At 42.8% G+C, this 16,263-nt stretch overlaps 1 protein-coding gene across 4 annotated transcripts in view; it reads right to left on the reverse strand.

The window, feature by feature from the left end:
- SORCS1 (sortilin related VPS10 domain containing receptor 1) overlaps nucleotides 1–16,263 on the reverse strand; it is a 510,277-nt gene that overhangs the window by 320,314 nt on the left and 173,700 nt on the right. For all 4 annotated transcript variants that reach the window (XM_021699529.1, XM_021699531.1, XM_021699532.1 and 1 more), the window contains exon 2: nucleotides 6,505–6,572. In XM_021699529.1, the coding sequence (XP_021555204.1) occupies nucleotides 6,505–6,572 (68 nt within the window). The remainder of the gene's footprint in view (nucleotides 1–6,504; nucleotides 6,573–16,263) is intronic.

The following is a 16,263-nucleotide window of genomic DNA, read 5'->3' on the forward strand; positions in this document are numbered from 1 at the left end:
GCAGGTGGGAACAGAAGGTCTACAGAGCCACAGAGCAATAAACCTATGAGGAAGTGTTCAGCGTCAGAGAAATACCCCTCAAACCACACGGAGATCAACACACCATTTTCACTGAAAAAACTCGCAAAATTTTCAACTAAATTAATTTTTTTTTTTTAAGATTTTATTTATTTATTTGACAGAGAGAGAGAGCAAGAGCAGGAACAGAAGCAGGGGGAGTGGGAGAGGGAGAAGCAGGCTTCCCGCCGAGCAGGGAGCCAGATGCGGGACTCCATCCCAGGACCCTGGGATCATGACCTGAGCCGAAGGCAGATGCTTAACGGCTGAGCCACCCAGGCACCCCTCAACTAAATTAAATTTTAATTTAATTTTAAATTCAATTTTTAAATTGAAAATCCCCAGGGCTGGCGAAATCATCGGGAAATATATAATTTATTACTGCTTATGGGTGTGAATTGTTCCAATCTTTTTAAAAATCATCTCAGCTATCCATTAACACTACGTATGTATATATTTTTGAAACCACAGTGTCACCTTTAGGACTCCAGAGTACGCTACAGCAAGAAAATTACCCCAACACAAGGACATGATTGCAATATGTTTATGGAAGCGCTATATGTAATAGCAAATACTGTGGACATGAGCTAGAGATCCACTGAAAAGGTAATGGGGAGGCCGTGGGGTACAGGCATTAACAGGATCAATTCAGGAACCACTTCTGGCTGCATTATGCTGGGAACATGACTCAGCTTTGCAAGCCTCACTCCTCTCATCTGCAAACCTGGGATACTAGGAGTGCCTGTTCTGTAGGCTGATAGGAAGGTAAAAAGCACTGAGGACATTTCCTGGCACACATGAAGCACTACGTAAGTTAGGGTGTAGCTGTTTAACTCTGCACTGGACATCCATACGATCTGATGCTTAACTTTCTCTTTTTAACATAGTCATCAGGACAGACACCGATGACTCATTGTTAAGGAAACAAACAGGTTATCAGAGTTCTGTGACTGGTTATGCCTATTGATCCTGACATATGTGTGTATCTGTTGATCTTTTTGAGTTGGGGCATGATGATATGGATGGAATCACCAAAGACTCTTAGCATCATCGACCTCAGGAAGGCTAGATCTGTGTGGGAAGAGACTATTAACATTTTTATTTGTCTCTGCACTGTTTGGCTCGTCATAATTGAGCATATATTACATTTTTTCAATTAAAAAAATAACAATAAGGTTTAATACAATAGTCTTATAACTCCAGGAGCAACAAGCAACTCCATGTGACACAAATATGGGAAAGGGAGTGAGATTTAGAAAGCTCAAAAGAAGCCAGAATGCAGAATCCAAAGCATGTCCTGATCCTGCTGGGGAGTGTGGCTCTCTCATTGAGACCCCTGGAAAGGCACTAGACATTTGCATGCACAGAGAAGAGTAACATCATCAGAGCTGTGTGACATGAAGAGTCCTCCTGTGGGGAAATTATCATACTGTAGGTTGATTCTTTTTCTTTTTTTAGGGTGGGTATCCCTATTTTTTATATTCTTATTTTTGTAGTTGACTGAAAGCTGGATTTTGTAGCAAAGCATCCTTCAAAGCAGGGACTAACAACCTATCCTAAGCTGCCACTTTGCTCTTGCCCTGGATGAGGAGTGGGAAGGCAAGATATGCCTAGCTAATGTGTATCCACCACAGGGAAGGCAGAGTCCCAGACTTCCGGTCAGCTTCTGTCAGCCTAAACTACAGGCGCTCTCCAGACAGCATTGTCTGCAGCCAACCCCACACAGACACTGCCTCAAGGGACTCTCCACAGAGCCATTCTCTCCACAAAGACTCCACGGGGAAGCCTCTCTTGATAACTGCTGTGTGTAACACCCAAGATGAGGACACAGGGCTGGCTCCCAGGGTGGAATCACAGAAAGCCTAACCATGCTCCCTACCTTAGCCACATGCTCCTTGTGCCCAAAAAGCAGGTATTGCTCCTAGAAAGGTACCTAATTTGAAGATGTGTTAGGACACTTGCTTGTGTTTCACCTGAATCTGAAATGGTACCCTGGATTTGAAGAGAAGTCAGCCATGTCAGCCGAGGTCTAGGACATGGGCACCGTGGGCTGCCTGTCCCTTTAAGAGTATCCCTTTCAAAAATGAAGGGGGGGAATCAGAGGCGGAGAGGAACCATGAGGGACTATGGACTCTGAGAAACAAACTGAGGGTTCTAGAGGGGAGGGGGTAGGGGGATGGGTTAGCCTGGTGATGGGTATTAAAGAGGGCACGTTCAGCATGGAGCACTGGGTGTTATACACAAACAATGAATCATGGAACACTACATCAAAAATAAATAAATAAATAGGAGGAAAAAAAAAGAGTATCCCTTTCAGCTCCTTCCAGAATTGCCTAGGGCTTTCTCACCAGCTAAGCCTCTCTCAGCAAAGTGCTGATTACCCAGGCACTAGAGGGAAAAAAGATGAATATATTTCTTCTCAGAGATACTGTATCTAGATTTTGACATTTTATTTATCTCAACCTTTAAGCTTATCTTGCTCCAATATGGCAAAACCACCAGCTCTACCGAATCTCAAAGCTTAATCCACTGTAAAGTGGAGAAGATTCTGAGGGGTAGTGAATTGTTCTGTGTCAGATCATCCCCCTCTCCTCTCGGTTGGACTCCCTGAGTGAACAACAACACAACACAAAACAAAATCAACAACTTGCTCTAAGATTAAGGTGTAGTCAATGACAAGACCACCTGGGAGCAGAAGCTCATTAATTCAGCGCAGCTGCATCTCACCCTGTCATCCACAGCTTGCTGAGCCAGCAAGGTGCGAAGCTAGGACATCACTACAAGGTCAGCTGCCTCTGGGCCTCTTTCCTGTTCTGACACCCCGTGCCATTTGCCACTTGACCCCTTCTCACTGTTTGGTGGGAAAAACTTGTAAAGAATAAGGGCTCCATTGAAAAGTGCTATGTCTCTTTGTTGGACAAGAAGCCATTTCCCTTTTGCCCGATATTTTTCTGGAATAGTAATAAGGTGCTCAGAATGTCACAGTTCTTTAAAAACTCTATTTACTTCATATATTTACGATTAAAATTTTGTTTGCTTATTTGCTCAGGGAGAGTCACCAGAAGGCAGAGGGGACTCCCGAAGACAGGTAAGCAGTAAAATGATTGAAGTTTATTAACTAACATGCCCGTAAATATATAGCCTATTATTTGCTAATCGCATGACCCTGAGCACACCATAAAAATGAAGTAAGAGGACACAATACTGCATGTGTGGCACTTAATTTCATGCCTGGCACATGGTGACCGCTTGTTTTTATTATTGTTGTCATTATCATCATTATCACCAGCATCATTGCCATTATCATTAAACCAGAAAGGTGCTGGGTTTAAGGATTTAAAGTCTGGTTGAGGAGAGAAAATATACATGTGAGTAAAGTAAAGAAGCAACGCTTATCTCGTGTCTTTATCACAAAACTTATGTTGTATGACAGTTTGTCTGTTTACATTAGATCTATCTTATTCTGGGATCTGGCAGCTCTAGGTGGCTGCCTAAGTACCCAATCCAATACAGTTATAGAAGGCAGGTTCCATAAAAGTACATTTAACTCTCATTTGAACTGTCCACGGATCTTTGCCCCCCTCTAGACAATGAACACCTGAAAGACAGAGCTTACGTGCTCTTGATCTATGTACACACCCACATTCCCCTCCATGGACCAGAACAATCTAAGACCTACAGGAGTTAATCAATACATCTTTGTTGAATAAATGAATAAGAATATGAAATCTGTTCAAGAACAAATGCTTACTGAGCATCATCAATGGGCTAAGTCCAGTGCTCTGTGCTAGGGATGTAATGAGAATACCTAAATTCCAGCTTGTCCCCAGCAAGCCCCCAATTTTAAGCCAGGTTTCTAAAAAGAAAGTAAGAGCTGATGCAGGAGAAAACGAGTTTGGCACTAGTTTCCTTCAAGCAGGGCTAACCCAGACTCTCCCTCTCCTCTTCTATATTAACACCCCAAAGAGATTCCCTAAAAACCAAACATGGGCATCGTGAACCACCCTAAAACGCAAACCCTACCAAGGCAGTTATGAAGTATTCGAAATATTTTTCTTTCTCCTTCCCTCTTTTCTTTTCTAAATTATATTTTCATTAAGGCATGGGTTCTTCTATCAAAGCATTAAACTGATAGTTTTAATAGCATAGCGCACCCACAGTAGTTTTTTGCTACAAATGAGACATGTAACATAGGGCAGACACGATAAATGACTATCATGGCTCGATCAGAAAAGTAAACACATGCAGGTATATTATATGCGTATACATGTGTGTATGTGTATGTATGTGTATATATCCTCCATTGAAATCGATCCTAAGATTGAAGGGTCAATAGATGATTCCTTCCACACTTTCCAAAGCTTAAGCCCATGGAGGTTGCTCCTTCGGAAGAAAGGCCTGGTATTACTTTTGTTTGCTTATTTGCACACAAAATTTTTATTTATTTATTTTTTATTTTTTATTTTTTTAAATTTTACTAACTCACCCCCCCTTCTTGAGATGAGAAAAAAACATCCTCCCTAGGCCAGGGCATCAGTCACAGTGCCCCACAAGAAGGAAAGGAGCATGGTGAACCTGACTTTCAGCAGTCTAGGGCAAGCTGTTCCTCCTGTCCCTGGGGCATGCCCTTCGCCCTGCTCGGGTTGAGACTTGGGGCCGCCAACAGCCTCTGTCCCCACTGAGACAGAACTGCGTATCTTTTAATTTTCTAACATGCCGACTACACTTCACACAGCAGATGCACCGCAAAGTAAAAGCTGGCTTTTACTTTCATGTATGTACATACATTAGAGCAATCTATCAAGGAAACATAAGCTTACGCAGAGTCACAGAGAGTCTGATGAAGGGGTCCTGAATTTAAACAATAAAGCAAGTGTCAGGCCCTTAATGCATTAAAGAATTGTACTTTCTGAGGCTCCTACCAAATTTCCCACACTTTAATTTAGTTACATCATTTCCTTGGGACCAAAACTCTGAATAATTGACCTTCTTGTTGGGGGAAGAGCTCAATAATCTAAACACCTCACCACAAGCACAAGAACAGGATCCTATCCTTTTCTTTGGTCTGCTGGGGTTTTCCTAAAGCACACAACAATTTATTTGGGGTTTCTTATATGGAGTGTGAAGCCTAATGGAAAACAGCCATCAGGTTAAAATGAAATTTAGCGAACAATCATTTTGTGGGGTAGATTCCTTTAGGGTGTGTAACTCATGACCCTCTTCTGTGTGACAAGGGCATTGCCCTACAACCCAATTGCTAAAGCAAGTACAGTTACCTCCCCTCCAGCCCCGTCACTGTTCACTGTAGCAGGGATGGACCCCTGACCCAAAGGGCAGATTGAACTCCTTCTCCCTAGACATTAGCCCTGCGACTGAGGCCCAGTAGCCAGTCTCTCCTGGTCATGTTAACTGACAGCAGGTGAAGTTCCCTGCTGATCCTACGTGCGGGAGAGCCGCCCGCTTGTGTCTGCCCAGAGGCAACTCCCAGCTCCCATATTCTTTGTACCACCTCTCCCCGCAACCCCCATCCTCTGTGCACAGCAGTGTATGTGCTCAGGGATGGCTGATCAGAAGTGATAGGCAACGTATTTAAGCCATCACTGTAACGAAGGCACTGACCCATCAGACTCTGGGCTGGGCGCCAACCCAGTGATTGCTGAATATCATCCCTGGGGCCATCTCCACCCTCTCCCCAGCTCAGGGATTATCACAAGATCCAGGCCTAAGCAACCAAGCACCTCCTGTGGCTGAGGTCGGTTTGGGTGTGGGCACATGACACGGACTGGCAAAGACCCAAGCACGATGAGACCAATAAAGCCCATGTTTACAAACAAACAGAAACAATGGAACATATAGCCCCTGAGAACAAAAGGAGCCAAGAGCTGCCTGGATTTCTGAGGACCTTCCTGTCCCTAGTTTCAGCCTAACTGCACATGTGTGCTGGTGTTCAATGAGTGAGTCAGATCCTCGAGGATCAATAGCATTCATCTGAAGAATTTATATTCACACAATACAGTGTGAATCCCAGACAGGAAGGCATGCACGCAGGTGTGTGTGCACATGAGTGAGCTGAGGGCCAGGAAAGAAGCGGTGCTGTAGATCCTCTCTGCAAACACCCCTCCGTTCTTTTGTTTCTGCTCCAACAAGCTCATAGATCAGTGAGAACTGTGGGAACCAAAACACATAAAGGCAACCTCATAATGAACAGTTTAGCAAAAAGACCTGTGGCAAAAACAAGGGGTCTATAAAGAAGTAAGGATCTGGCCTGCCTGGGGATAAACCCCAATCCGTGACTAAAGAAAACAGCAAATAGAGGAAGCCGTGAGAACACAGAGCCAAAAATCTCCACACACCGCCCCCCCCCTGGAAAAAAAGAGGTGGGGAAGAGCAGTCATGGGCGTCATGTTTAAATAACACAGTAATCGTTAGCTCACTTTATCTACTTACCTCCAAAGTGAGCTCTCAGTGATGCTCCCCAGGTTATAGTCATAGAGCTTTGTCAAAATGAGAATCACCTGAAGGCAAAAGAAGACATCGTAGTTAGTCTCAAACAATTACAGTATCATAGAACTGAAATGGCCCAAGGGAGGACTTAGGATTCCTTTAATGGGTGCTTAACATAATTGAATGAATTGTTACAGCATCACTTAACTGACTGGGGAAGGGTTTGCCAGGGCCTTCCTTTAAACCGCTCAGGCCTGATCCCCTCCCCAACTTTATCCCTCTGTCCTGCAGTAAGAGTTACCTGCCCATCCAGGCATTCCTTACCCTGGTGGGCTGAAGGCTTTCAGGGAAGGCTAGCAGAGCTGTCAAATATGTACCCTGCAAGGGAGCCCCTGAGCAGATGGTCAGGAGAGAGTAAGGTCAGTGATGTAGGTCCCAGCCCTAATAGCTGTACCACACTGGGCAGGTTGCTTAGCTTCTCTGAACCTCAATGTCCCCATCTATTAAGAGGGCAAGCAGTAATGCCATCATCCAGAAAGGCTTGCTGTGAGGAGTTAAAATAGGTAATAAAGGCTAATTATTCTTCAATCTGCATGGGGTTCTTAAATGTCAGTTCCTTCCCTTTCCTCTCCTTTGCAGGGCTGGCTTTATCCGTTTCTTCTGATTCTCCAATTTCTGGGAAAGCCACTGGATGGAATCCAGGCTTCCACAAGAGCTCAGCAAGAACATTTTAACAGGAGCATATTTATGTTTTATGGGGTCCTGAAGCTTACAGAATTGGGGGAACCCTCCATAAGGAACAGCATATAAACATACAAATTCAAACTTCAGAACAGGTCCCGGGACACTGACACTTCAGCTCCATTAGCTTAACGGCAAACCCTTCTTGGCTTTGAAGCCACTGCTATTCTCAAAATCACTCAGAGGAACTCCAACGATTTTGTTCTTTCTTTCAGAATTCAACACTCATTGCACACTTACTAGGAACCCAGGATTTCGCCTGATGCCTGGGGAGAACGTAAATACAGATGAGGCCTGTAGTCTGTGATCCAGTTAGGACAGGAGGAGCTCATCAAAGAAAACCTCAGTTGACAGACAGCTTATCTACCCCTCCTCAGTCCCACGGACACTCATGCCCATCATGGCAGCTTGAGAAGACTGCGTCTTCCGGCGTCTGAAGTGATGACCAGGGCCCCCCGTTACCTGGAGCACATGAGCTTCAGGACACAGGGGAAGAGTCCACAGAGCAGTGTGTTCCTACCCAGTGAGTCCTCACCCCTCATTCGCTCTCCTTACATAAGGACAAGAACTTAATAGGTTTGCTCTGTTTTCTGTTGAGGTTTCCATTTCTCTCCTGATTCACATAACTGAGACCATTTGGCCCAGCCCTGCTGTTTCCAACTCAGCAGAAAAATGTTGACATCGATTTCCAGGATTTTCCCTGAAGGCCAAGGGATCGGTTCTAGTCACAGTGAGCACAGAACATTCTAAACTTGAATTCCAAGGCAGCAAGCTGCCAAGGAGTACAGAACCTTTCCAAGTTCCACTCTGCCAGCACAGGGCTTGATTTACTGAAGGCACGAGCATCAATGAGCAGATTCCCAACACTTCTTTCACAGCAAGCAAACTGGAACTCCACAACCTTAGGTCTGTCCCAAGTTCAAGGGAATGAAGAACTATGGTAACCCAAAGACAGGCAGAGATCTGAGGAGCTGTGATCTAAGGCCACCCCTCTCCTGAACCACTGTGCAGGCTTCCTTCAAGGACCTGCTCAAAGCTTGCTTCTTTAGCAAAATGTGAGCATGTGTGAGGTACTGGGCAACCTATAGGTACATCAGATGGTCCACCTGCGGTGGGGGCATATGCTTAACAGTTCTGCATGCCAATTAAGTCACTCTAAGTGCTAAATTTCAATCACCGCCATCCCAAGAACGCTGATCAGCGGCAGCAGGGTGGCTGTTTGTTGGAAGACACAGAGTGACGTTACCACTCCACCTCGGTATGATTTTGCCAAATAGGTCTATAAATCCCCCACCAAGAATATGGGGGTGTGGGCATAAAGCATTTCTCGGTAGTTGCTCTCTTGATTCAATACAACAGTACACTCAGTAATGAAGTTCAGCTGGGCACAGGCTGCATCTCCCATCCATCTGATGAGGGAATTCAGAGGAGCCCCGGAGAAGGAACATTTTAACCCAGCAGGTAATGGTGTGGAGCCCCTCACGCACACACACACACAGAAACAGTTTAAGCAATTCTCAGGCAGGTGGGCAGGGAGGTAAAAATCCACTCCCTGCCTCTTCTTGAGGGGCCAGTAAAACGAAATGTCACTGATACACTCAGGCAGTTTATCAATACCACGCCCGGAGAGGCGTCCTTTGGGCATTCGAAAGTATATCTGCTTGAATCAATCTAATCTTTCTGCTTTCAGAACGAGAGCAAGAAAGAAGGGCGAACTGCTAACCTTTAGTTATGTCTCCAGTCGATTCCTTGCAATCTCTCTCCCCAGCTTTTTTCCCCTTCTCTGTCTGTGTGCATTATTTACCCCCATACTCCTGGATAGTGATGCCTCATTGTATTAGATCTGGTTTGTTGTTTCTTCGCTTTTCTGTCCCGGTTAATTAGCAATACTATTAATAGAATTAGTACCTGTTAAAGGGCCCACAACCCAACCCAATGAGGAAAAGGGGAGAATGCAACTGCCTGCCTATTCTGGTCCCATTGTCTACTATTTTTGTGCATTTTTCCCAAACTTAAAAAAAAAAACAGTGAAACTTTTTCATCAATGAAATGTTATATGTACTTAAAAATACATAAACAGTAATTTATTTTTATTCATTCGGTAAACAATTTCCATGTATAGATTTAATTCTACGAGCCCAATTGCATAGAATTATAAATCCAATCAATGAGAGCAAGGCTGTTTTGATACACACACACACAAAATGGAATACTCATCGGCATCTCATTTCTTTCTATATCTCATTTCCATTGTATAGTACCAAAACATCCCTGATTCAAAACAGCAAGTGATGACCATAGGGTAATAGCTTTTTTAGGTTCCTTTTTAAATTTTAGGATACTTTCTTTAAATAGCTATAATCCAACTATCAATGGCTTAACAACCTCTACCTACTCTGGGCCAGGACCTCAGCACCCAGTTATCTGTGGGTCTTGGCACAAGGGCATGGCTCAGGATTCCCCACCTGGTCTGTCACCATGTGCCATCTGTACTCTTGTTTTGCTGTGGCTCCTTCCTGCCATATCCATTGTTTACAAAGCTACTGGGGGAACGTCACTTGGTCCGTGTGTACGTTGAAGCCAACCCACCAAGCTGTTATTTTCAAACCATCCATCCCTTAGAAGGTGAGAGAGTGCCAGAAACAGTGTCGGGATCTGTGCAGGGATGAGTGAGGTTCCTCAAGGAAGTGATCACGGGCTTCCTCCTTAGGACTGAGCTAAACTGACACTATCTGGGCTCACCAAACTACTACCCCTTTTCCCAGAGTTTTCCAAAGCTCCTACAGAATAATTCCACCAACTCACCCACCCCAGCCTTCACCTACCCCTCTGTACGTAGCTAAGAAACCATCACGTTAAAAAAATGTATGTGGTATATATACACGTGCACATAAACACAATGTATATTTATCTATGTGGGATGTTGTTCGGCCATTAAAAAAAAAAATCTTGCCATTTGTATCAATATGGGTGAAACTGGAGGGCATTTTGCCAGGTGAAATAAGCCAGATAGAGAAAAATAAATACTGTACAGTATCACTTACATGCAGAATATAAAACGAACATACAAAAACTGATTTCATACGGACAGAATATAATGGTGGTTGTTAGGGACTGGGAGGGGAAAGGGAAATGGGGAGATCCATGTCAAAGGATCTGAAGTACAAACTTTCGGTTATAAGAAGTTCTGAGGCCTTAATGTACATCAGGGTGACTATAATTAATAATACAATATTGTCTCATTGAGGTTTTGATTTGGATTTCCCTGATGCCGAGTGATGCTGAGCACTTTTTCATGTGTCTGTTGGCCATTTGGATGTCTTCTTTGGACAAATGTCTGTTCATGTCTTCTGCCCATTTCTTGATTGGATCATTTGTTCTTTGGGTGTTGAGTTTAATAAGTTTTTTATCGATTTTGGATACTAGCCCTTTATCTGATATGTCATTTGCAGGTATCTTCTCGCATTTTGATCTCACTGATATGAGGAATTCTTAATCTCAGGAAACAAACTGAGGGTTGCTGGAGTGGTGGGGAGTGGGAGGGATGGGGTGGCTGGGTGACAGACACTGGGGAGGGTATGTGCTATGGTGAGTGCTGTGAATTGTGTAAGACTGTTGAATCACAGACCTGTCTCTCTGAAACAAATAATACACTATATGTTAAAAAAAAAAAAAAGAAGAAGATAGCAGGAAGGGAAAAATGAAGGGGGGGAGGAACCGGAGGAGAAGACGAACCATGAGAGACTATAGACTCTAAGAAACAAACTGAGGGTTCTGGGGGGGGGGGGATGGGTTAGCCTGGTGATGGGTATTAAAGAGGGCACGTACTGAATGGAGCACTGGGTGTTATACGCAAACAATGAATCGTGGAACACTACATAAAAAACTAATGATGTAATGTATGGTGATTAACATAACATAATAAAAATACAAAACAAAACAAAACAAAATATATCGTAAAAGCAAAAAAAATAATACAATATTGTCCATTTGAAAGTTACTGAGAGTAGATCTTAAGCATTCTCACCAAAAAAACCCAAAAAACAAAAAACAAACACAAAACAAAAATCGAGAGAGAGAGAGAGAGAGAAAGAGAGAAAGTTAACTATGTAAGGTGATGGAAGTGTTAATTATCTTGATCTTAGCAATAATTACACAATGCATGTTTATCAAAGCACCACACTGCATACTTCAAATATATACAATTATATTTGTCAATTATTTCTCAAATAAAGTTAGGGGGCAAGAAGCAACCATCACAATGGACCCTAGGGAAGGAAAATGTCAATCCACCTCCCCCCTCATCTAACCCCAACTTCCGTCTTCACTGGGTTACAAAACAAAAGCATTCACAGAGATAAACAGAGACGCTACTATGCCAATGGCTATTAACAGTGTTCTCTTGTGAAACAGCAATAGGCGGCCAAAACTATTCTGTTGTAGCAAAACATCAGGACAAGCCTTATTTCCAGGTATGCATTCGGCTCTCGTATGGCAGCAACCTAAGTTTACATGTGGGCAGTCTCCATCATGCCCAGCATTTGGACATACGAGACCTTCGAATGTGACAGCATGTTTTGTTTAATCAACGTAAAAATATAATTTAGAAATGAAACCCCAAACATTTAAGGAACCCCTAAAACACCCTCCTGGTAACCTAGTTCGACACAATGTATTTTTGAAAACACCCGTATGAATAACTAGACCAACGTTTATTCCACACTTCCCAAGTAGAAGGATAGGAATTTTCCATTTCTTTTCCTAAGGAAGGAACATAGTGTGCTGACCCTTTCCTTTGCTAACTTACAACAATATATCCCGGAGGAAGGGGAATGGAAGGTTGGGGATGCGCATCAATATATCTCCCACATTCCCCCCCAGTCCCTGAGGAGGATGCACATATTCTCCCTATGAGTATTCTCTCCTAATTCTTTAGCTTAGGAGTAGCAACCTGGTGGAGGGCTACTGAGAATCTTTCTTGAAGGAGGAGCTTGCTTAGCAAGCTTACTATTCTTAAATGAATAATTTAGGTTAGGGTAGCTGTAGGAGAACTTACAGACATTTAGGGAGATTTGACTTCTACCAGAATCCTTGGCCTGGCCACTGCACTTCACCTCATCTCATCTTCTCTGGGAAATCTTAGAAAAGCAAGACATGTCTCCTCATTTTCCAATTATTAATGATTTGCCTCCTTTCTTTTTTCTTTGTGTCCAACTGCAGAAGCAGATTCTAATCCCGAGGCAAACAGAAGTGCGGCCCTGGTTCCCTGACAGTGAGCAATCTGGGCTAGAAGATCCTAAAGTCTCTTTTATTCCTGAAGATCTATAGTTCCAAATCCTGAATAATGTAGATGGCAACACAGATGCTAGTCTATAAAACAAGGCATTTTCTTTTGTATTTCTCTCAGTGATTAGTGATTCAGGGCTGGCCTGGGCAGGTGTTTTTGTCATTGTAACACATGGGGAGACTCCACAGAACTCATCCATGCTAACACTCCTAATTCCACCTACCTGGGGTGGGCCACAGTCTAGCGTGGGTGGGCAATGGCAAAGCCACACTGAAGATGCCAGTAGATTGGCTCAGGGGCTAAAGCTGGCTACCTCCATCCTTCCTCCACCAACTTCCAGCATGCCCTGATGTTTCCTCAATTCCCTGTCTCCGGTGGCCTCCTCTCTGCTTGCCAGAGACCAGCTTGTTGGATATTTTAAAAAACGTGGATAGAAGTGATATGGGGACAAAAAATTATAAGGCCTGAAGAGATTTAGAACAATCTTTCAGGGGACTGAAGAACAGGATACAATATAAGAGGGGTGTTCAATAGCCAGAATTTTTTGTTTTTGTTTTTGTTTTGGGTTGTTTTCTTCGCACTCCAGTTTTAGGGGAAAAGAAGCAAACTTACAACAGTGGTTTTCCTAAAAATATGCACACTCCAGATTGTGTCTTTGGATGAGAGAGCCAAAGACAAAATTATTCAACTTTCTAACTTAAACAGAAGTTCTTATTCCTTTGAGTAGCCATGAATTCTTTAAGAATCTGATCCAATAAAATCTAGGAGCATAAAACAATGACTATAACTTTAATGATATCACTGATCTCCTGAATCCTAGGGGGGTCATGAATCCAAGAATAAGAACCTTCTGTAATTCCCAGAAAATGAGAGCTTTCTTCAGAAGAAAGAACATTCAGCTCTAAAATTCTACACATTTAATTCAATAAACATTTATCAAGCCTCCTTAAGAGGCAGGGATAAAAAACAAAACAAAACAAACAAACAAAAAAACTACATGCTGTGAGGACACAAAGAGAGAATGAGACTCGGTATCGGGCCCTGGAAGCTCACAGTCAAGTGGGGAGGCAGAGCTGTGCAGATGGTTACACTAAGGAAGACAAAGGTTTGCAGCAGGAGAACAGTGTTTAAATCTCCTAGCGAGCACGAAAGGAAAGTATAATCAGGTACAGACTCTTACAAAAGAAGACAGTCAAGACAAATCCCAGAAGATGTGCATGATTCTGATGGTGACAAGATGCTATAGAGTTGGTATTCTAAGGGAAGGGGGCATGAGGATAGCAGTCCAGAGGTGTGAAAGCTCACAGAGCAGTCAGAAGAGAGCAAGTCCCTGGGACACAGAGTATCAGAATAGAGAGATACATTAGGCTCTACTGTGGATGCCTTAAATACAGGACGGCAGTATGCTCTGCCAAAACATACAAATAAACAAGCAAACAAATAAAGGCTTTGGAATCAGAAGACCAGATTTTGAGTCTTGCTTTAGCCACCGTATCTGTTAGAATGTCTTTGGCAGCAAGAAACAGAACACTAAAAATCACTCAAATAATGAGGCATATATTGTCTCAGATAAAAAAAAGGTCCACAGTTTATGCAGTTCCAGGACTAATACAGCTAACAATGCCATCAGGCATCCCCACGATGTACACAGTTCCTCTCTGAAAGTGTTAACACTTAGCGTGTGTGCCCTCCTGTTTGCAAGGTGGTCCTAACACTTCTTTGTAGCACGTGCAGACGCAGCTACACTCAGCAAAGAAAAGAAGGACCTCTACTGTACATCTGCTTTTTTGTTTTTAAATTAGAAAGGACACTTTCTTAAAAGCCCTTCCAGCAAAATCTCTATAGTCTCAATGAACACTATTCAGCCACATGCCCACATCATGGCTTCAATGAAAGTTGGGAAAATGAGGAAGACAGGGGTCTGGAGATGGACTTGGTGTTTCCTGTGGTAAGAGATGGGCTCTGCCAGTAAAGAAACAGTGGGTAGTGGCTGCCGAGAAACAACGAGTAATGTCTGCCACTGAGAGACCTCAAATAAGTCACTCAAATACGGAAAAGACATTAAAAACAAACATAAAAAAAAAGGAGATAATGTTATCTCTCTCCTTAATCTCTTAGAAATGGGAGAAGGGAGAAGCAAACAACAGGAAGTGGAAAAATTCTGTGAAAATGTTTAAGTACTCTGCAAATGTAAGTAGTTGCTATTATTAATAACATCTCGAATTTATTGGAGCCCTAGTCTATGTGCCAGACAAATTTCATTATTAAGGGTATTTCAAGTAATTCTCTCGCTCTCTCTTTTCTGATGAGGAAATTGAGGCACACAGAGGCTAGGTAATTTATTCAGCTGGTAAGTGGTGGACAAGTTTAAATCACATTATATATAGACTCTTACTCACTGTGCTTCATTATCTCTATGGTGTGTTGTCCTGAGTATTTCTGTTACGAAAGGTTAGTGAAGGATCCTTACTTTCTGTGCAATTCAAAAGTATTGTAGACCTGTTATCCATGAGACACGGTACCGGCCACAGACTCCTCCTTCCCTCTGCCTTCTTCCAGACATCCCTGGAATATGTTTTCCTTATATGAGATAAATGAGTTTTAATTCTTTATTGACCTTAGGTAAGTGGCATTTTCATTTGTCATTTTTAATTTGTTTTAAAAAAAACCTTTGAACCTTGGTGAAATCCAGTCTTAGGGGATGATTCTTCCACTTCAATCACAGAAGTTGGCGGCTTCCAGATCAGGGGTTCCAGATAATGAATGCATGCACATGGAACTGCAGATTTCAACAGAACAGCTTATAGTATCTTCATTTTCAGAAGATTTAAGTGAATGTGTAATTGCACTCCATTTGAGTCATCAAAGGGATGAGAATTCAGTAATAACTAAATCGGATTAAGAGCCCTCAGAGGGGAGTTGAAAGGTTGGTATAAGGGTTCGCACAACCATCACACACAGGTATCTGACGTCATCAGACAGAGGTAATTCAGCACACACAAACACAATTTGAAAAGAAAAAAACAGTAGAAAGGGTGGGATGAATTTGGGGTATGGGGCCAGCCAGAAAGCAATCAGATTTTTGCCTCTGGGGAGTCCTTAATTCCAAATGGCCTTCATATTTTCTAAGAACCCACACATAATTTAATAAAATGTTTCTTTATGTAGTATCCTCTGAATGACACTGAGATGGTGTGAGTGAGTTACATGGCTAGTGGACCTCCCTGAGGAACTTAAAAGACCAGACAGCCAACAGTGTTGCAGACAGACACAGTGGTATATAGGTAACTGACTCAACATGAAGCACAGAGCAAACCATAGAATATGGGACTGCCCTTTTGGAGAGTAGAACATTTTTAAGTAAAAATATGCCATATCCTCCTCTGACTCTGTTCCCCTCTAGAGGTCATTTGCAGCTAAGATATGAGGTCACGGATGGGACGTGAGCTGTGGACCACTGTCCTAAGAGTTTCCATGTGAGAAAAACTACAGCTCTCACTCAAGACAACTCACGTCTCTCTCCCCTCTTCTGCTGAAAGTCGAAGTTCTTTCCTGGTAGTGACTAGCAAAGAAATGCATGTAATAAAAGGCTATTAACTCTCTTCCTAGAGCCAGGTCATTATATTTAGCAAACAAACCCAATGGACCTAAGTTGTTCTTTGACGCCAAGTCTTGAAAATAGAACTTGTTTTTCTATTCTTCAAGGGAAGGGACACTATCAACTAAAAAAAAAA

Source organism: Neomonachus schauinslandi, chromosome 6 (genome assembly GCF_002201575.2).
Source record: "Neomonachus schauinslandi chromosome 6, ASM220157v2, whole genome shotgun sequence".
NCBI classification, from domain to species: Eukaryota; Metazoa; Chordata; class Mammalia; order Carnivora; family Phocidae; genus Neomonachus; species Neomonachus schauinslandi.